This window comes from Lissotriton helveticus, chromosome 2_1, assembly GCF_964261635.1.
Source record: "Lissotriton helveticus chromosome 2_1, aLisHel1.1, whole genome shotgun sequence".
NCBI lineage: Eukaryota > Metazoa > Chordata > Amphibia > Caudata > Salamandridae > Lissotriton > Lissotriton helveticus.
In genome coordinates, this window is record NC_136059.1 from 1307057992 (window position 1) to 1307080618 (window position 22627).

Below are 22627 nucleotides of genomic sequence, written 5' to 3' on the forward strand. Positions count from 1 at the left end.
ATAGATAGATAGATAGATAGATAGATCTGTAATTACTTGAAACAAGAAACAACACTTAAAATGGAGTTATTGGGAATATTTACAGGAGTTTTCTACCTGCAACTCTAGACAACGCTTAAAAGAAAGGGGTTTCACAACATTGAATGTTTACTATCAAAAGAAAAAAAAGTTTACATCCACTACCATAAAGGCACTGGGAGAGTCATCCCTTCTAAAACTTTCAGCACATGGGAATGGCCCTTTCCTGCCTTTTCTTTTAAAGTTCTACCAAAAAACATCTTGTGTAGATTCCTGTTGCATTCTCTTATAAATTACAAGGCTGTAGCAACCGGTAGTCTCTATAGTTCCTTAACCCTTCACTCAAAAAGACCTTTTATCTTTTTTTAGACCTAATATCAACCGACTATTCTACTGCCTTTCTCGTCAATATAGGTGGTATTCTTGATGACCAATATGCAGCCAATCAAATGTAAGCGCAATAAATTTAATAATTCTGTATCTCAAATATGATACTATATTAACTGGGTTCAGGTTCTATTATCTTGTTTAACTGATACTGCTAAGTAAACTGTCAATATATATGTATACCTATCTTTATTAAATCAACACCAAAGTCCAAATTGAACATTGCTATCGAAATCATGTCTGGCTGATCTATGTTTGCACTTTACAAGAACTAATACAATATGATAAATTCAAATACAATAGTCAGATATCTGAGGAAATTTGCTTATTGTAGATCAGGAACTATGATGCTCGCATATTGCAGCAGGCAAGACAGCCTGGCCCATATGCCAATGTTAGGATTCTAGATGTGCTAGTCACAAAGTGGTGGCCCTCGCTATTTCATCACATACATAACTGAGTGTGCTTACTAGGAAAAAAGGATAGAGCATCCTTGAAGTAACAGGTACACCAATTTGTCAATGCCAATGTTAGCTGTTTGTTTATGGCAGGGGTGTCCACCATAGGTAGAGGAGGTCCATTTTAATGCCAGATTTTCAGGATATCTACATTTAATAAGTTTACACACAATGAATCTCAATGGAACTTATTAGGTACTGGTAACCATGAATATGTGATATGGATCTAGCACCCCTGATCTTCTGATGGGCTCAACTACTTTGAGGACTAAGGGGCCGTTGCAGGCCCCGGGGGGCTGGGGGGTATGGTGCTGCATGTGGGGGGTACCTATTGTACCCCCCTGCATTTGCATGTACAAGGTGGCAGACACCGCACGGTGCCTGTCACGTTGTACATACAAATGCAAAACATGTATTTTTACATTGATGTAAAAATACAGGATGCGCCTACCAGTGTGGCGGGCACATCCTAATCCATATAGCGGGGCCGCAGCACCTATGGCAGGCGGTCCCTTTTGCAGCTGCAATGGCGGGCAGACTTTGTCCGCCCGCCATCGTAATCGGCCCCTAAAACACCACTCTTCCTATCACTATTCCTCTTCCCACTTTTGGTCTGTGATCCATAAGACATGCTCCCTCCAGCCCACTCTTCAAGTTCTCAATGATATCTCCTGACAGTATAGGATTATCCAAAAAGATGCCAAATTATTTCAAGATGCTGTCAAGGACCTCAGATTATCTTATTTACCGGTTGCACAACATTTTTTCTCCTGTTAATGAGGGTGCTTTTTGCCTAAGGGAGACAACAATTCCTTCAATCAGGGCCCAAATCTCTCAGATGTCATCTGAGAAGTGAAAGGTCTTGCCAGGATCCAAAGGTGACACAGAAGTCTAGAATATGAATTATTTATCTGTGTCTTTTTGCAAAGTTTTCTGTAGGCAATACATATTCTCTCACTGTTTTGTCCAATTACTGGTAATGGCCTATACTATGTTCTCCAAGTATCTCCATGGGGGTCATAACAACACTTGGTTTGTGTTGAAAGTCTAAACACAGGCACAAGCCTGTGAGTTTATGAGCTTTTACAAACTCCTCCCAACCATTTCCTACTATGGAGATGGTTGGAGATTTGCTTTAGCAAAAATAGGTAGTCAATGCTTTTCCAGAATGGGAAAAATAATCAGTAGAGTAAAAAAAAAAAAAAAATAGCAATTGCTCAATGAGGTTAACCTTTACTAATGTGTCATTATTCACTGTGTACAATTTTGCATTGTAATAATAGAAGCTTTTAAAAATGTAATCTGACTGCAGTATGTCTGAAAACCTTTGTCCTGCACAGCTTTCGAGATATACCATTGCCAATGTATGTGAATTCCCAAAATAAATAGATCCTCACACATGCATAACTCTTTTTTGATTTAACATTACGTAATCCTGATGTGCCATGATCAACCAGTAACCAGATCCTGAGACATCCTAGTTTGCCGTTGGGGCCGCAGAAGAGGCACATTTCAGCAAAGGTTGAATATCATTAAAAACTGAAGAACAAATTCAAACAGTAATGGTTGTTGTATTATATTCTAACAGGTCATAGTATTGAATTATATACTATTTTAACCACTTAAACAGGGATAACAGGTAGATTATCTAGCAGGGTCTTTATCTTCACTGATAATACTGTACCCATTATTTAGCCATCTAACTGTAACTCTGACATATGCTAGAAACCATCCAACCATAACCAGGAAGGGAAAACCCAGCATATGTATTATTCTGAACTAGTTAGCACAACATTTCAGTAAAGGTAGTAGGTTTGTGCAGGCATTACAAATATGTTCTCCCATGAATTTAAATTAGTTAAAGCAGTCCCTTTTAACTACACCCATTGTATGAATGCAGTTGTACTACTGTGTTCTGAATTATCATATCTATGTGTTGCTTCTTTGTCAGGGATTTGACGTTCTACTATAGTAAAAAAAAATCTGATTCCTTGACAGGATTCTCTCCCAAAAAACAATCCACGGATCCAACTAACCTTAATTGGCCACTGGGCCTGACTGTGCACACATCTGCATTTTTTGGGCAAGATCATAGTATCTTGGAATTGCTGGCCAATAGTAACACTGTTTGCAACCTATCAGAAATGATCTCTCTCAAGTGAAATAAAAATGCTTCAAAGATGCACAAATCACTGCATCACTTCTACCTCCAATTTCCCTAAGAGTAAACAGGCATCACAAAGATCATTGCCTAAAAGGCTGCCTAAGGCTATGCACTGTCCCACGTGACAGTGATTTCAGGCCATCTTTTCTTGTGGTGTGTTTTCGGATGTTTCCTACTGATTTCAATCAGCACTCTCTTTGTAGAAAAGGGAGGCTTTGGCTTTGATATCTCCATTTACAACATTGCTCTAATGGACTTCTCTGATGCCCTAAAATGAAATGTACTCTTCCCAACTGTTCCCTCATCTTCACCCAAAACCCTCAATAGGCTTTACAGTTACACCATATGAATAGGAACACATATTTGTCCATCTACCTTTGACATGCAAACTTCTACATTGGTCTGTGATTTCCCATATCATGCAATAACTGTTATAAAGGTGAAAAAGGCTATCAAGGAAAAATGCAATCCTGAATTGTTGTGAAAGTACATAATAAACATAATAAACCTATGTAAGGGGCAACCAATTCAATGCATCACCTCTGAAAATAATTCCAATGGGTTGTGGCAGAGCAGATGTTGTGTAGGAGTAAGTCAGCCTTTCTTGTGTGACTGGACACCTGCTTCTGCAAGATCCGTCTTCCTGACATACACTTTATTCACCTCATCCAGACCTGGATGTAAAGTACCTACCTGAAGATCAACACCCAGCAAGGCAGACTTCAATTTACCAAGAGCAGTGACGAACTACTAGTCCACCTCTGGCCCAATGACATGACCGTGGCTAGATTCAAGCCCCACCTTTCACCCAGTGTCAAGTCACTTGGATTCTCCATGAACAGAGACCTAACCCTTAAAGAACACATCGCCAAGAAAAGATAGCCTTGTACCAAATTTCTCTAGTGGTATAAGTGAAACAATGTATCCATGAAAGCCACTTCTGAATAATCATCCAAGGCAATGTCCTCTTGTAGCTGGATGATGGCAACACACTGCACCAGGGCCTCTCATTCTCCACACTGGAACCCCACTAAAGGACGTCCTATGTGTTGTAGCACGCCTCATTAGGAGCCTTTACCACATTTTCTTCATCTGCACCTCAAAGCCACACAAATAGCTACATACATCTGTATGGCTAACTCTGATATGCACCTCTCTGCATTGGTCTGTGATTTTCCAATATCATCTAATAACATCACTAAGAAAATCAAGACAGCCTGGTACCAGATCAGCTCTCTCTAGCGGTGAAAGAGAAACTATTCATCCCAGAACAACACTTATGAATCACAATCCAAGCCATTTCCCCCTCTCAATGGTTTCAATGCTTTTCTCCAAGGACTCTCAGGCTTCAATCAAGACCGTCCCGTAATGGGCATCCTAGATATGGTGACACCTCTCGTAAAGGGCCTGAAGGAATAAGACAACTTCACCTCGACTCTGAGACACCTTCACTAGCTGCCTTCCCTAGTTCGCACCAACTTCAATTTGAGTACAAATCACATCATTTCAACAGCCCTAAGTTTTTACTTTAGACTCATTTGTATAGCGCAGCGAATCATCCCCACGGGGACCTCTCGGCGCCTGAGAAGAGAAACCTTATATAGAGTGAGATCTTTAGAATTAACCAGGTCTTGAGCATTTGTTTGAATTGAGATACATTGGAGCTTGTACATTGAAATTGTAAACATGAAAATAACAAATGGGCTGGACATGGTCCCAGTGATGTTTGTAATCCTCCCTATCAATAGTCTAATATCTCAACTAGGACCCTTCTTATCCTAATGTTCTATGTACATGATTTTCCTACTACATTAAAATGTTTTCTGTTAAATGTTTAGCAACTCTTGGATGAAGAGTGTGCTGTATCAAAAACTTTAAAACTGAGATTGATGAAGTTACTGTCAAAATATTGTAATAAGGGAGCACCTGGATGTATGGGGCGTGTGCTGTTTCAAGTGTTCATTTGTAAAAATAATAATAATAATAATAAGCGCATAGTTTCAATGTTTTTTTAACTAATAGCCTCTGGCCAAGAAGACGTTGAGGAGGTGGGCTCCCCTGGGGCGGCCGACGCGGCTCTGGACAAAGGTCCAGGGGACTTCAAATTTAACCCATGACACCCTGGCCACCACTGAACATGACTGCGAATCCACACTTGTACGAGCGGCTGTCATTCTGCAGCCCCTCTACAATACTTGTTCAATTGCAACCCAGGGGGGAGGAGGGGGGTGTTGTTTCTATGTTCTATTAGCTGTTCTGAAGGTGTTGGCTTGTAAGATCCTGGGAATGGGCATAGACCTAACTCTCATACATGCTTGAAGAGTTTTCGTCAGAATGTGTTGTAGGTGAACTTAAAGATTAAATGCCAACAAAAATGGTTACAAAAATAGGTTCAAAGCTTTTTGTGTCCCCCATGCGGGTGCTGCTAAATGCTGAGATTGTCGAATACAAAGGCTGCAGAGTATATCTTTCACCACCCTACGCTTCCTGTCTCCATAGTTCAATCTTCTTACAGGTTCTTTTTCATCTCTTCTTTCTCAATTTGGCACTATTTTCCCATCTTTTTTCCTGCTTCATTTTCTACCTTTTTGTTTTTGCTCTGAATCTAAGTCTGAAGACGAAACATTTTGGCATTCCCCAAAAATAAGTGGCAGTGCCCACCAAGTGCAACCACTGGCACAAATTAAGCACTAGCTGTAGTCAGTTACATCTCCTGTGCTGTCACCACAACTATCCTGTTCTTGGTGGGGGGTGAAAATAAAAAAATGCCATTATTATATACAAAGAAAACCTCTCTACAGCTGTTTATGAAGTTCTTCACGCAGCTCCACTTGGTCTTGGGCGGCCAGGGGAGACATGGGGGAGGCATTTGATACACGAAAGAACCCAGCTAACCTTCCCAGCATTCAATGCAAAAAGATGTGACCTGTGATAGATCCTTAAACATTTTTGAACCATTTTTGCATTTGTTTGCTTTACTATTTCTCTGAACACAAATTTTCATTTGATGAGAGAGATATGGTGAAGAGCTTCAATTATATATACCGTTTAAGCAAGCATTAGTCGAACCATATTCTAGGGATAAAGTGTCAAGGTGCAAACAAGATGATACACTTTATTTTCTAATCAGCCTAAAAAACACATGTACTCAATCATGTTTCAAGATTCATTAAAGGCGCTTTCGAAGTCCTATAGAGTTCTCTCAAAGGCATGATCTCTAACACTGAATCCGACATCCTGCTGACTGCACAGATCTAATTAGATTCACCTCTTCTTCATTCAGTGTTGTACATTAGGGCATTACTTACTTTACTCTGCCTTATTCACCCTAAACTGATACTGTGGAGGTGCAATTGAGCGTTCTGAATGATCAGAGCTGAGCTGAATTACAGAAATCTTCTATTTTGTGGTCTTTTATTACATTTTCTAAACATCCACCCACGAGCCCGACCAGGCATTTCCTGTGCTCGCCAAGGCTTCTTCACTTAGTCATCGCATCTGTACATTTTCTTGACATTTCATAGAAAGAAATATCAATTTTTGAGTGAAGTGCTTTTTTCGTATTCGCAGTAAATAGAATTGTTATTGTAAGTTTAGTATACTTTTGCCCCCTTTAACACTGGGGTTGTCTTTGTCATGTAACTATGGCAACTCTTCCTCAAGCTTTAAACATATAAACTAAATGTCAACATGGCTATCTGTGTGTTAAAGTTTGAAGATGAATGCATAAAAATAGTTTTCCACAATGTTTTTAATGTTTTCCTTGCAGATTCTTCACGTGTTCCCAGCTTAGAAAATAAAGGCAAAAGATCCTCTTCAAATATTGTTGTACTCTTTTCAACGATGGTAAGTTGTTAAGACACTGAAGGCATATCAACAAATGTTAGTAATTGAAAAGGTTTCTTTTTCTAACTCTTTTAAGACCCATGTGTTTCTTTGTTTGATAGACTGGGGAATGTGTTAGAATTGCAAGGAGGAGAAATATCTGTATTTCTCCTTATTGTTTCCTCTATCTAAAGACAGCAGCGGCCGGTGCAGGTAAGCATGCTGGGGCGGGGTTGGGGGTATCGGGGGATGTCGACAGCCAACAGAATAGGATTTATTTATTTAATTTTCCCTATTCCATCATCTGTAGACATCCCCCTCGCCCCACCCCACTGTGCTTACCTGCACAGGCCCCTGCTGTCTAAAGAGGAATATGTCTCTAACGATTGTTTTTGTGCTAACAGGTGACCCTTCCTGCACAAAAACAACCCTTCTTGTAATGTAGGAACCCTTGCTGGATGTACGTCGTTACAACGCATGCTTTTACCATGCATGCCTTTACGACGCAACTTTTACAACGCAAACCATTACAACGCATAGTGCTTAGGGGTGCTGGATACTGAATAGTTTAATTTACTATTCCAACTCCAGTCCCCATGGACACTAGGGAAGGTGTTGGATAGTAAATTAAATCTATTCCCTATCCTAGAGCGACCCCCAGCGCAATGCGTTGTAATGGTTTTCGTTGTAATAGTTGCGTCGTAAAGGCACTGCGTTGTAAAAGTTGCTTTGTAAAGGATGTTTCCCACCCTTGCTCCATGGCAGAGGGGCGCTTGATCTGGCACAGGTTGCTAATTGTGCGCCAGCGCCCTTTCACACAATGCAGCCAACAAGTTGTCTTGCTGTGATTTCCACTGCATGAAAGAAGGATAAATATGGCCCAGAGTCCTTTGTGAATTGGCATCATCCTTCACACTCTATGTCTATGTACTCTGGTGTGGTAGACTGCAGACACATTTTTAATTAATATAACAGAAAACACCTCATTTCGTTGAGGTAATGGCCTGATCTCGAATTTGAAAATAATTGTTTACCGGTATTACCTTTCGAGCAACCGGTGGTGAAAGAAATTGAACCTTGCACTCTTTAATGTGATACTGGACGCGGAAGCCCACAATTACATGGTCAATCAATGCCTGCTTCAATCCCAGCATTCAAGGTCCCACATTACATCCAGCTAATTGGAAAGCTGAAAAAAGTCACCTGCAGGCAACTGTTAATGGCAGGAGCCATTGACAACTAAACGCAACAGGCATGCGAATTAAATGCTTGTGAAAATATCTGTCAGACAACATGCTGGGTTATCAAACGATCCCATAAACCTTCCTGTGCAAAACTTAAAATTCACCTGAAAAAAAAATTAATAAATCCAGCGCGACACTTGTCCTTTTGAGACTTCAAACACAGTATAACAATTTTGTTTTCATATAAATGTAGTTGTTTTGGAGCAAGGACTGAAAAATACACACATTCCAAACTGGGGGACTGCTTTGCTGTCCAATGAACTGGTGGTTACTCCTGAAAATCAGTTTTGTATTTAAAACAATAACTTACTTTTTTGAGACCCCAGGCAGTTTTGACTCCTCCTCGTTCTTCTTTGATTCGGCAGAGGTTTCCACAGCCGAAAATACTATGGAAGAGCATGATACAATCGACTGGAAAGAGTCTTCGCGGCATACTGAAAGAAAAAAAAGGCAAGAACAAAATGGCTCAGAGGCTAAAGATAAAACCACAAAAAAACTGCATTAAATTAAACAATGCTGCATTATAGACTATTTAATCAGTTTTAGTTAGACACAGACTAAAGGCCTTGACATAAATCCCAGACATATGGCCCACATTTACAAAAAATGTATGTGTTGCATGAAAGGGAGAGAGCAAGACAGTGCCATCTCTGCTAATATATGGTGCTGTTTTCCTTTCTGTCTGTGCTGGCGTGCTTTAGGCTGCCATGCGCCAACTCATACACCCTAGTGCCATAGTGCAAGAGTGTGTGCTTTCAGTAAGAATAGTTTTTGTACAGGAAGGGACAAAAACTATATTTTAACACTTTTCCTGCCCTGTGTGTGCTGCAGAATCGAACATGCATTCAAAATAGGAAAAACAAGGATACATCAAAACCTTTCTCCTCGTTACCCCTTGAGGAGGCTGAAGATTTTAGCATAAGTCCTGTCTGTTTGTTTGTAGATAGGAATTCGCATTAAACCCCGACTGGTTGCATAGGAACGACCATGTACCAACAATGGAATTCTTCCTTAACACAAAGTAACACAAGCAGCACACATTTTGTGTTGGGTAGGAAATCCCAGCATAACATGATGTAAATGTCATGAAAGAAATGATCTTTGGTACATGTCGCAGTGCCTATTCGGTGGGCGCACTTGGGCACATTGTAGGACTCATTTGGAGGATAAGCAGAGCCCAACATACACACCTGACAACATGAGAAAAAGATAATAGTCTGGTCAGGAGTATGGCTTTTTGAGCTTCTTCTTTTATACTACTCTGTTATAGCGTCAGATTGCAGTCAGGTGGTATGCCCACATCCTAATCTCAGATTTGATTCCACAGACCATTAAAAGGTAAAGACAAAAACTGCCAATTCAAATTTAGCTGGCATTCCTGATTAGGATGGAAATGGCAGTGTGCGATCAAATTAGTATCACAATTTGTGTAAAAGTCCGCACAACCCGACAACTTTCCCTCTCAGACAAATGCAGGTATAACCTTGGGAAATTTGACGAGGGAAAACACACAATGTTGCAGGTTTTGTAAAAAGGAATTGGGACGAACAGGTGATTTTACAATCTTTTCCTCCCATTCCAATCTGCAGAACCCGGATGGTGGGAGTAATACCAGAGGAGAACAAAACCCGAATGGTTCATTCCAAGTGCGTTATTATCATGCAAACATAGCAGTGCTTTCTGAAAGAGGTGCTGAATCAAATGAAAAACTGCCAAACTATCATCAGAGATACAACTGAAATTGGCAATGTAGGTGTAAAACTGGACACACATAGATCAGATGACAAGTACATTATTCTCCCAACCGCCAGTGGTGAAAGCAGGCTGCTTTCACATCCGGCTAACTAACGATTTGTGAGGAGAATGGTTATTTCCTTGTGGCTCCCCTTGCTTAAATCATGGATTGCAATTGAGTGGTAATCTAACATGTGACATTGACCAGACCTGCATTCCCTTTATGACAGAAAATACAATTTGAATCATTCCATGTCATTTAGTTCACAATTTTTACAGCAATTACCTCCCAGGCAAGAAATCGAGACAAATTATCATTCAAAGCTTGCACCGTGAAACCTTAAAAACACATTTTCATGAACTAAATTACATGTCTCATTAGTCAAATTTTTCGTTTTATGAGGGTAACTCTCTTTGGGATGGAGCTATGAAGTGAAGCAGCAGCAGTAATGAGGCTGTCTTAACAGGCTGAGCTGCTGATCAACCCATTCTTCAGCAGCAAGGCGGTGGGTGTATTCGAATGATTTCAGGACTGAGTTGTGGTAACCTCTGTCATGAACCTGTAGCTACTACTTGGCGCATAACACTTGGAAGGCTTCTGCTTTGCTATAGGACACTCATGACATGAGTCTCAAACCTATCTGCTTCCCTATGTTTGATTGAACCCTTTTGCTGCATTTATGATGCATGAAAAGGCGTCGCTGGGATGCCCTTATGTTGTATTTACATACTGTATTTTGGATTTAGAGTCTTGTACCAATTGTTTTTAAATTTTTTTCATTGTGGGGGTGGTCTGAGGGAATTTGCTCGTGCCTGATCCCTTCTGGGTTACAGCAACCTCCTGAATGAGGTAGTTCAGTGCTCATTTTGCAAGCCACATCATTAATAGATGTGTTATGTCACTGGTGACCCCACACACCCACACATGGCAAGGATTCGCAAGGAGTTCCTAGACTTCTCCTGTCCACCCAAGTGTCAATTTACAGGACAGGGTTATGGAAGGGGCTAAGGGAAGCTATTCCTATCCCCACCTTTATACTTAGTCACGCTTATCAGCGCTTCCAATTTTTTTTCTCTTAGTGGTAGATGAGCGAGAGGTTAGAAAGGGTAGGTCAACTCCTTCAACCATTCATCCCACTATCTCTATCATTGTACTAACGAAACAAATGGGCACAGAGGAGGCGATTGTAAGGGATGCACTAGGATCCTCCTTGTTCCTTCCATTCCAATTTCCTGGATCAACTTCACATAGCTCCTTCATTACACAATCCTTCTCTGTCTAATAGAAACATTGTGAAATGAGCTGTGTGCCTCTGCCCCAGGAAGGTGCCAAAAGCTGCCAACCATGACTCTCGAATTGGCTGGACTGTGCTGAAAGCTCTGGAGCCCCTCGCTATTGATGTCAAGGAAAAAGACTACCAGAAGCTCATTGAGGAATTGTGCTGCAGTAGGTCACTGTCATCAGATTCAGCTTCAGATCCAGGAAGCACAAGGACCCACTGATGAGCCCGTCGACGACAGAAAAGCTTCAAGAAAAAGACAAATGGCCTGATTACGAGTCTCGTGGATTGCCTGTTCGGCCACCGTATTACTAAATTGACAGATTGCCATTGCAAAGACCGCAGACACAGCCAGCCATCCGTTGATGGCTCCCGGAAGCCATTTAAGCTGACGAGCTTCCTGGAGACGCACCTGCGTGCCGGAAGGGCAACAAGGCCCGTGACGGGTGTTTGGCGGCCTGCTCTGCAACCCCTGAATGATCTCTACTGATGAGGGAATCAATCCCGAAACACGAGCTAGGCTCGTGTCTAGAGATGATCGCAATACAAGTATTTACTTGCACCGATTGAGGTGAAATACTTTGAAAGCTTTGAACTCTGAACTGTTCTTGAAAATACTCGAACTGCACAGACCAGGATGCAGTGGGGCGATACGGCGGAGAGGATAGCAGTGTGCTCCCAGATTCGAATTCCCTTTTGATGGCTCCCGGTAGCCATTTAAGCTGACAAGCTTCCTGGAGACGCACCTGCGTGCCGGAGGGGCAACGAGGCCCGTGACGGGTGTTTGGCGGCCTGCTCTGCAACCCCTGAATGATCTCTACTGATGAGGGAATCAATCCCGAAACACGAGCTAGGCTCGTGTCTAGAGATGATCGCAATACAAGTATTTACTTGCACCGATTGAGGCGAAATACTTTGAAAACTTTGAACTGTTCTTGAAAATACTCGAACTGCACAGACCATGATGCAGTGGGGCGATACGGCAGAGAGGATAGCAGTGTGCTCCCAGGTTCGAATAGCCATCCGTAGACTGCTGCTGCTGCGGTCGGGGAAAAGCAGATGCCATAGGGTGGTACTGAGGAGTTTCACCACTTTTCATATTACCAGCTGGCTTTCCCCTGGGGCGAGCACAGCGGTGGGACCAGCGTCTTCAGGTTGGCAGACAAGTAGGATTAGGGGTGTATTTTCACCCCTTTCCTGTTCTTCCCATCAGAGTTCAACGTGGATCCCTTTCTCCAGGTTGCTACTTCACAGCAGCATCTTTACTCTGAGGAATACAACCCTGTTTGAGGCGATGTACAGGTAAGACCTTTTTGTACCATATACACACATTGCCTGGACTGCCCCCATATGGGCCAGACTCCGGCAATGGGTAGGTGATATTTTTCCACATGTATAATGCATATGTGTGCATTTGACAAATATGCATTTGAAATGCTCACACAGGCATCAATAAATATGGAAAGCCATTCACCACCACAGCAAGACCTCTGCAACCACATCATGAATACTGCAGTCAACTTGTAATATAGCGGTCGATAGTCCACTGACTCTGCAGGCTTCTAAAGACTGCAGTGGTCAGGCAGTTGGACTGCTAAGCTCGTAATCAGGCCCGAGGTCCGAAGGAAAACTTTTGATTCGGATAAGCCCTTGACAAATTTGACATACGCTTCATTGCGGTAAGCCTAAAACGTTGACTCGGTCCCAGTACAGGGCAAACCGATAGCCATGAGTGGCGCTCCAAGCTTTTAGAAGGTAGAATGCATATTTTTTTTTAATATTTAAAAAATCATATATCTGGTTCCCCACATTGTATTTCTGTCATGTTGCTGTGGTTTTAAAGATACACATATTATCTTCTTCTATAAATTGGTGTTGGATTTTTATTGTGTTGTATCTTTTACTTATGTACGACTTTGGTGTTAATACATGCTTCACACATACTTCTCTCCTTAGTTAATTTGACTGCTCATTTGCTAAGTTACCAAGGATAGAGCAAGGACTAAATTACTGCGATCTGACTGGACCTATCAGTGATTGTGGTATTATTAGTAGCTGAGGGTGATCACCTCACCTACTATTACCCCACGTTCCAACATTTGATGCACAATGGTGGGATCCAAAACTTGTGTTTAGTAACACCATCCAGTATTTAAGCTGGACAATTAATAATGCTCTAAATTGACCTAGTGCAAATAAAAGTTTTTAATTTGGACTAATATTAATTGGTTCATTTTTATTTTTTTTCTAAATTACTCAAACCTCAATTTTTGCAAAGCTTTTGTTTTTCAATCAAATGGATACCATGAAGCTAGATCTAGCTAACCTACCCACTCTCCAAGTAGCAGAGTTTATGGACCTGTGTAGGGCTAGAGTATTACCAGCTCCATGCAATTCCAAGAAGACAGCACAGAAGTCCATCTAGAGGATAAATACTCGAACACAGACAAGGCTCTAGAGGTAGAAGGACAGGGAGAGGAAGACCCCCTATACCCCAGTGAAGAGTAAATTGTGCAACTCTCACACACACAATAACCAGTGCCTTGACTAGAGCTAGTGGGTAAAGAGGACCCACCAGAGGTGAGCCAGATCTGTCCCTTAGGGAAAGAGACCTTCAGGCACAGCTGACTTATATAGCCCTAGAAGCAGACAAGTTGGCTCTGGCCAAGAAGAAATGAGCATATGAGGAGAAGAGAATGACAAAGAGTGGTAGAGAGGAAGATGGTGACAGGGAAGAGGAGACACAAGTATCAAGCGGTGGTGGTTTGACCCAAGACTACCCAAGGGAATTGTCCCTAAGTACTGGGAGGGTGATGACATTGACAGATGGTCGACAGCTTTTGAGAGGGCCCTCATGTTGATGAGGGTGAGCTCCCATTATTTGGGTTCACTCCTGTGGGGATTGATTCTAGTAGCAGGGAGAGATAGGCTATTGGCTTTAGAAAGAGAGGAGGCTGAATCATATCCCCACATAAAGAAGAGCTTAATCAGAAGGTTTGGTCTCACCCCTGAGCAGTACGGAATGTAGTTTAGTGTCACCCAGAAAGTCAGTACCCAATCCTGGGTTGACTTTGTAGACCTAGCTGTTAAGGCATTAGAGGGCTGGATACAGGGTAACAAGGTAAGTACCTATGAGGGGCTATACAATGTGTTCATGAAGGAGCAATTAATGACCAACTGCACCTCAGATAGGTTACACGATTATCTAGTTCATTTTAAGCTGCCTGGTCACAGGGAACTGGATAAAACAGTAGATGAGTGGGTTTGCACCAGGGTGACCAAGAAGAACCAGGGAGGTGTCAGAAAAAAGGAGGACTAGTCCCTTCCCAGGGAAAAGCCCTGTGTAACCAAGATAAAAAACAGAAAGAGTTCTAAAAAGGTCCCCAAATATCAGCCACACGAGACAGTTCCTAACACCAATCCACTTACAAGGGGGAAGGATATTAGGAAAGACATTTTAACTCTACAAAGGTGGGCAGTGTTTTTATTGCTTTCAGTCAGGAACAAAAGGGGAGGTGCAGTCTGCACAAAGAAGCCCCCCGCTGGTGCGCAGTCCCAGGGAATTGCTAGTATAGTTGGGGGTAGATGTTTGCCCAGAGAGGGGGAAAAGGTATGTAGAAGAGACCTTTGTTTCCCTGGGTGGGATGGAAGTTGCAACACCTGCAGCCTTACCTCCAAGCATGGAGAAGTACAGGCAAAGGCCTAAGACCAATAAGGCTGAGTTTGAGGCTCTGAGGGATACAGGAGGCAGCGTGACCATGGTGTTGGCAAGCTGTTTTCCCCAGAGCAGATAGTTACTGGTATATTTTATCAGGTCACCTATGCTGACAACAGAGCCAAGCTCCATCCCATGGTAATGGTAAGATTGGAAATGGGAGCCGTGACTGACCATAAGAAGGTTATTGTGTCTCCTTCCCTCCCAATAAAGTCTCTACTGGGAAAGGACCTTGATGCTTCTGAGTGGTCAGGGGTGAAAAGGAAGGTCTATGCTCAGATGCTGGACCTGGCTGAGTGGGTGTTTTCTGTGATGAGGGTACAGGCTGCATATCAGGGGAGTAGAGGATACTTGGGCCCTGGAACGATCTGCCAAGCCTCCAAGAACAAGAAAAAGGGAACAAGGTCCTGGTGAGTGAGCTCATGTAGCTCAAGAGGTACAGATGGAACCCAACCCTGAGGGGAGGATCTGGTATTTGCAGTAGGGATTAATTCCACCCCTGCAACATCCGTCCAATCTGGCAGAGTGGCTTGGAGCTGGTGGACCCCATGAGAGGAACTGCACCAGAGACAAAGGGATTGCCCGACTCTTGAGGGCCTGAGACAGACTGCCTCCAGGCAAAATAAGGGTGATGTCAGTGGTTTCCACAGAGTCTAGTGTGGGGATGGAGACCTACTTGGTGGACTATAGCAACCCTAGGAGTCACCACAGGGTACTCTATATTACCGTATTAAAACCCCACCATGAAAAGGCAGACATTAGCATGCTGAGGGTCACAAATAAAGGAAGGGAGGAGGTGAGTGAGCCTCTGACAGATCTCCTCTACACTGATTTACAAGATGGCTCAGTGGAGTGAGTAGTGCCCTCTCCCAAGTTGACAAAGCACCAGCAAAAAGACCACAGACAAGCATTGGAGCAGTTTCCATGCCTGTTCTCTCCCTGACCCCTGAACCCACCACTTGGTGTGTCTAAGATTGTGACATTGGTGATAGCCTACCTATCAAAAACAACTTGCACAGGTTGCTTGACCAGGTCAAAGCCAGCATTAAGGCTGAAGTAGGCAGGATGTTGCAGCTAGGGGTAATTCAACCCTCTGACTGGTGCTCAAGCTTAATACCCAAAGGGAAAGAAGGAATTTGGGTTTTCTGTGGGCTACAGAGGTTTGAATGAAGTCACCAAGACTGACCCTTACCCCCTACCTACAGCTGATGGGCTCATTGATAGGTTGGGGGCTGCAAAGTACCTGAGTACATTTCATTTGACATGAGGCTACTGGTAGATTGCCCTAAGTACAGGAGAGGTCAGCATTTTTCTCTCCAGAGGGTCATTTTCAGTTTAAATTGATGCCCTTTGGCTTGAAGAAATTTTTTTTTTAATTTTTTTTATTTATTTAAACTTTTACCGCGCACAGCTACCCGCAGTGGGTTTCCCGGCGCTAGGGATAGACTAGAGAAGAAGATGTCAAACAAAGCCAGCATATAGGTACCAACTACTTATGTGAACAACAGCGTTTTCAGTGCTCTGCGAAAGCGATGAAGACTAGTCTCTAGTTTGAGAGCTGTGGGCAGGGCATTCCAATATTTGGGACCAAGATAGGAAAAGGATCGTCCCCCCGTCCTTACCAGCTTAAATCTTGGTACAATGAAATTCCCAATTTCCGAAGATCGTAAAGTGCGCTTGGGCCTGTAAGGTTGCACCAGCTTTTGTAAGTATGTAGGTGCAGTGCCTTGCTTGATTCTAAACATGTAGCACAATGTCTTAAACTTTATGCGACTAGAGACCTTAAGCCAGTGAAGATCCTGCACGGCAAATGATGCCGAAGTTCTTCTAGGAACATTCTTCAAAAGTCTCGCGGCTGCGTTTTGTACAACCTGCAGTACTTTAATAGTGGCTGCGTCCGCACCCAAATAAAGTATATTAACATAGTCCAAGCGAGATGTTATCAATGCCTGGACAACCGTTCTACGGGAGGGAGTAGGAAGCATCCATAGGATCTTTTGTAGCCACCTAAGAATGGAAAAACAGGTTGCTGCGACCTTAGTGGCCTGCTGCTTCATTGTTAACTTGTCGTCAATTAGGATGCCCAAATTGCGTACAGCATGTGTGGGCACAGGAAGTGAACCCATCTCATTTGGCCAGTGCTGAGGGCCCCATAAGTTCTTATTTCTGCCCAGAATGACCACCTGTCTTCTCCCCATTCAGTTTGAGACAATTCCTCTGCATCCAGTCGGCCACAAGAGTGAGGCCAGAATGCCCCTTCCACCTTCCAAAGGTTGGTGAATAGAGTCCTGTCTGGGTTGGAAACTATCAGTGCAGCTTATCTGGATGGCAATACTGTATTTGGTTTCACCTATGAGTATCACCTGTTCCACCTAAGGGAACAGCTTCAGGCCCTGCAGCAGGCAGGCCTGACTATCGAGACAGGCAAATGTCAGATAGGGCGGCAAAGTTCAGTGGTGTACCTGGGCCACTTTGTAGGTGGAGGATGTGTACAACGTCTCCGGCCCATGGTCCAGACCATAAAGGATTGGGCAACTCCTAAAAACCGGACACTACTGCAGGAGGTTTATGAGGAACTAAGGGACCACTGCATCACCTCAAGGAAACCGCCCAAAAAGATATTTTGGACCTCAGAGTGTCTACAGGTCTTTGACACTCTAAAGAAAGCTATGTGTTCAGCCCCAGTCCTACTGGCTAAAGGGTTTGCTAAGGGGATGCTTCCGAGCAATGGATTGAGAAGTACTGGCACAAGTAAACAAAGACGGCCAAGATCAGCCGTTGTCTTCATTAGCAGGTGATTACTCTGCAGAGAGCAACAATAGAGTGCCATTGAGAGGGAAACCTTTGGTGTGGTCTGGTCCCTGAAGAAGCTGAGACCATACCAGTGTGGTACTCACTTCCGTGTTCAAACTGACCACAGACATTCAGATGAGGGGGAGAACCCAAAATTTTTGAGGTGGTCCATTTCACTACAGGGGATAGACTTCACAGTGGAACCCAGACCTGAGACGGCCCATGCCAATGCAGATGGACTTTCCAGGTTTTTCCACTTACGTAATGAGGAATGCCAGGGTATAGGTTAGTTGCCAATCTCCTTTCATCTGGAGGGGAGGCAGGCAGGAAAGTCATCCTTTTTGCCCTGATCGCCCCTATTTTTTTTGTGTGATACTGGTGGATACTGACTCTGAAAGTACCTTGGGCTTTGTTAAGCCAGCCCAGGGCCAATGGTATATCCTCTAAATGTATATGGTAATTGGTATAATTCTAATTGGCAAAGACAACCTACCTGTAAGTCCCTAGTATATGGTAGGGCATGTAGGTTTAGAGACCTTGTGAACTTAACTTAATGGACGTAAGTGTGCACTGCTATGGCGTCTGGTGTCTTTTTACAGCCAGGCCTGCCCTGCAGGCTGGTTGTAAAATAAAACTGTCCAAATAAGTTTTTTGAAATAAACATACTTCCAAATCCCAACATACCTTTTTTATAACTTGAAAGTCACCCCTAAGATCTGCCATATGTGCCCCAAAGGTAGGGTGCATGGTCATAAAAAGTAGGGACAATTTAAAATATGTTAATGGTAAGGAGAAATGGTGTGGTAAAAACAGCCAAAGTCGTTTTTCCCTAATGTAATGCTGCTAGCCCCATAGGCTAACATGCAAAGGCATTATTAAACTTAATAAAGTCTAACTTTTGATTGGAGCTAGCTAGCAATATTATTCAAAGTATCAAATAATGGGCACATTAAAACCCAGGACATGTCAACGTTGGATTTCATGTAACTATTACAGGAAAGTAGTTTTAGATCTTACTATCCTGGAGCTACCTAAACCAGCCCTGTAGCTGTCTCTTGTGTTTGGTCAGCTTGAGCCATGCTGCTCACTGAGTAGGTGTGAAGAAGCCAGGGGTTGACTCAATACAGCCATTTGGTGGGTGGAGACTTGCTTCCTGGAGTAGCAATGGAGTGGAAGGGGACTGGGGAGATAAGCTGGATTTCAAGAGCAGGAGAAAAGATGTCACTGAACCCAGGCCAGGCCGCACTTCCTTGATCCCCAGCCAGATGGGAGCACCTCTAATTAGATTAAGAGAGGGTCTGGAAGAGGAGTGCAGTCAGATGATAGCCACACCTTTGAGCTGGATTACACAGATACACACACCAAGGAGAGATATTCTCCATTTTGACTTTTGGCAAAACAGTGCATTCTGGGTCAAAAATATGCCATACTTCACATGAAATGGTCAAAGTAGAAGGAGGTAACGTTACCCCTACTGGTAGGGGTGTCCCCTCCCCTTTCAGCCCAGACTTGAGGAACAATATGAGAGAGCTGAAGGAGCTCCTCAGAACACTGCTTGGACCATCAGAAGAAGATCCGTAGAAACAATCATATGTGCACATTTTGAAACTATATGGTCATGATAGTTTTCTACACAATTCAAGGGTGATCCTTGCTGTAACACTGCATTCCATTTTCAGTTGCTTTGCAAATGTCCCCAATACACTAAACCAACTTTATTGTCTGTGGGTACTTCAAACCCATGGAAAATCAAAACATGTCTAATAACCCAATCTCAGACCTATTAAACACATATTTGAGTCAACCCTTGGCAATAATATGTTTGTGTGCAAGGGAGACGGGAAGAAATTACTTTGTTTTGGAAAATAATTGCTGAAAATTAAAAATATATAGATTCCCACACATTCTTCTAGCCAGCTAGTTGAGCGAAGGGAGATCTGGTTTGCACTCATACATTTCTTAACTAATACAAAATTAGGAAATATATCGTTTTTATTCCTACGATGTAGTATCGAGTTTGAGATCGGTCATCCAAAGAACAGTGAACCATAATTAGCGATTCAGATATTATTGAGTGACCTGCTGTAATATTACATATTCAATAAGATCTAAGAAAACCACACATATGGGAAATTTCGGGACTCAGCCATTCAGGCCAACACTACCTTTGTTAGCATTCTGGGATTTATGCATGTCCATTTGAGAAATGTAACAACATATTGAGCGAAGTTGGTAACAAATGAATATAGAGTCACATTTGCCATTATATCTTAAGGCCACACTGATATTGATGTAGGGTTGGTACTAATACATAGCTGTGTATGTGCCGGAAAAAGCTTATAGTTTTATGGGTGAACGGAGGGACATACATGTGTTTGAACAACATGCATGTGAGTACTCCTCGAGAGCTGCAACTGTTGCAACACCATGGAAATTCTCAAAAGATTGGAAATCTACAAACAAAATTGCAAACTCTTGGATGATTATTAAAACATTCATTTCTCTGAATGCATAGCATCCCTCTCGCACGTTGTAAATATAAAAGCAAAAACTGCCTGTTTAAGTATTTATTTACAACGAGAGTCAACAATTTATTGACTCTTCAGCAGCCACTATTACTGACAGCTGTTCTGAAAAGTCCAGCCCTTCCAATTTGAAAGCTCTCTGTCCACAATTACACAAGCCTTAGCGAGTGCCAAAGTCAATGAGGGCTTCTGACTTCAAACTGAAAGTCCCAAGGATCACACTGTCAAGGCTACAAAAAGTACAGAAACCATCTGCTACGATTGCTGGTATGGCAAACACAGTGTCCCAATCAAACTAAACCCTAACAGGCACATGCATCAATATTGCATTTTGCGATTCCTTAATTGCGAAAAATAAGGAATCGCAATTAAGGAATTGCAAAATGCAATGCATCAAGAAATCGCTAAATAAATTGCGATTTCTTAATATTCCTTAATTGCGACTCGCAAATTGTGAGTCGCAATTAAGGAATACCTCCCCATTCATTCCTATGGGCCTGAAGGCCCATAGGAATGAATGGGAAGACATTCTCAATTTGCGATTCGCAATTTGCGAATCGCAAATTGAGAATGCGATTTCAAGGGTGCAGGGGTGTCCAAAGGACACCCTGTTGCACCCCTGAAATCAATCTGTGCACATATGTTGTGCACACACATGCCCTAAGGGCATGTGTGTGCGCAACATGAAACTTTGAAAAATGCACAAAAGTGCATTTTTCAAAGTTTTCGCAAATTACCATGAGGTCCAACCTCATGGTAATTTGCTCCCCTTATTTGCGAATTGGCCAATTTTTAATGTTTGATGCATTGCATTTAAGGAATCTCAATTTGAGATTCCTTAAATGCAATCGCAATTTAAGAAATCGCAATTTTGCGATTTCTTAAATTGCGAAATTATAAAAATGTTAATGCATCCCAAATATGGGAATTGCATTCGCAAACGGCCGAATTTTGCGATTCGCACCATTTGCGAATGCAATTTCCTTTGATGCATGTGCCTGTTAGACTTTTCCCTGTTCATGCAAGAGTGAACTTCAAATGGTTCATTTCAATGAAAATGGAAAGTAATTACAATATCCACTAAATAGCTGGATATGTTTATTACTCAAATTTCAGCCAACAGGATACCCAGGGTGGAAAAGAACTCTGGCTGTGTCAAATGAACAATAAACTAAAGAAAATGCTGCGAATGTGTATTTAGTGATTTCCCACTATGCCTCAGTGCAACCTGCTTGGAATGCCTGTCACGTCTGATGGCCAGACACAATGTTTCACATAAGCATTTGCAGAAAGTATAAATCTTTATTCCCAATGCGTCGTATACTTCTGATATTTCATTTTTCAAAATAGTATGCCATACTTCACCTTGTAATGGGCCGTTAGAACCAGGTCACACCCTGCTAGTCTACATCATCCAACCTGGTTATTGTATTAATCTTTATGTTATATTAATGATTCTCTTAATAACTTCCTGTGATTTGTTCAGTGTCAACGGTCATGTGAGAACACTTACTGCGATACAGTCGGGGTCAAAGGGTATGTGATATGCGTTTGCTACTTCTGGAATTTTGGCGAATTTACAGTGACTTCAAAAAATTGGATTTTATCGCTTAATAGTAAATGCAAATTCCGTGTCATTGTAGCTCGCTATATATTAATCTGTCATAACCAGCCAATAATGAGAAGATGCATTGTGGAGTTCTGCTTGAAATGTTAACCATATAATGGAAGTACCGATAGGGGAATGTGAGTAGCGTGTACAGTAGCTATGAAACAGTACATTTCTTCACAGCCTTCGGTGTCCATATCCATATGATACTTAAAGGTAATGTATAGATCCCTTTGAATTGTATATCTACCGCTTATTCACTCACCTAATAGAAAGGTTAGAGTTTGAGATTTTTGCAATTCAAACTCTTTCATAATTTCCTGTTCAGAAAATCTAGAGCTGTCTCTGGTAGCACATTCATTTAATTAAAGATAGATTTTCATATATTTTATTGCGCTGTCACATACTCAGGAGACATTTTCACAGTGTGCTTTTTTGTGATGAGTACACATTTCAAGTAGTAAAGGGTGACGGGAATTGCAGCAGAACATGATTTCGAGAAAAGCTCCTTCAAAGGCAACAGAAAACAACATATTTGGTACCTGACTTTTTCTAATAGTTTAATACAGAAGTTGAAAAGCAGAGTTCAAGTGATAGCGGATTAGATAAGGATGGTTTCGGTACCACCCTAACTCAGGGGAAAGTTGGGACGTCAACAAGGATAGCCCTTTATCTCGAACTGTTACAGTGAGAAGGACTGTGCTTTCTCTCGAGAGTATCTTGATGAGCAGAAAAATGAGGAGCTTTAGGCTCAAGAGAAGGAAAAAGATATCCACCCTAAACGTGGAGAAGGGCAGGTGATCTAAACAACCAACATGCTTCATGCAGTTAAAACACAAGTTCCATCAAAGAGATACATTCTTTAACCCCTTCGA

The 22627-nt window shown here is 42.3% G+C and overlaps 1 protein-coding gene across 1 annotated transcript in view; it reads right to left on the reverse strand.

Moving 5' to 3' along the window:
- Nucleotides 1-22627, reverse strand: part of CCSER1 (coiled-coil serine rich protein 1) — a 2545713-nt gene that overhangs the window by 1539673 nt on the left and 983413 nt on the right. Inside the window, exon 5 of the mRNA XM_078676231.1 lies at nt 8407-8530. Within this exon, the coding sequence (XP_078532357.1) occupies nt 8407-8530 (124 nt within the window). The remainder of the gene's footprint in view (nt 1-8406; nt 8531-22627) is intronic.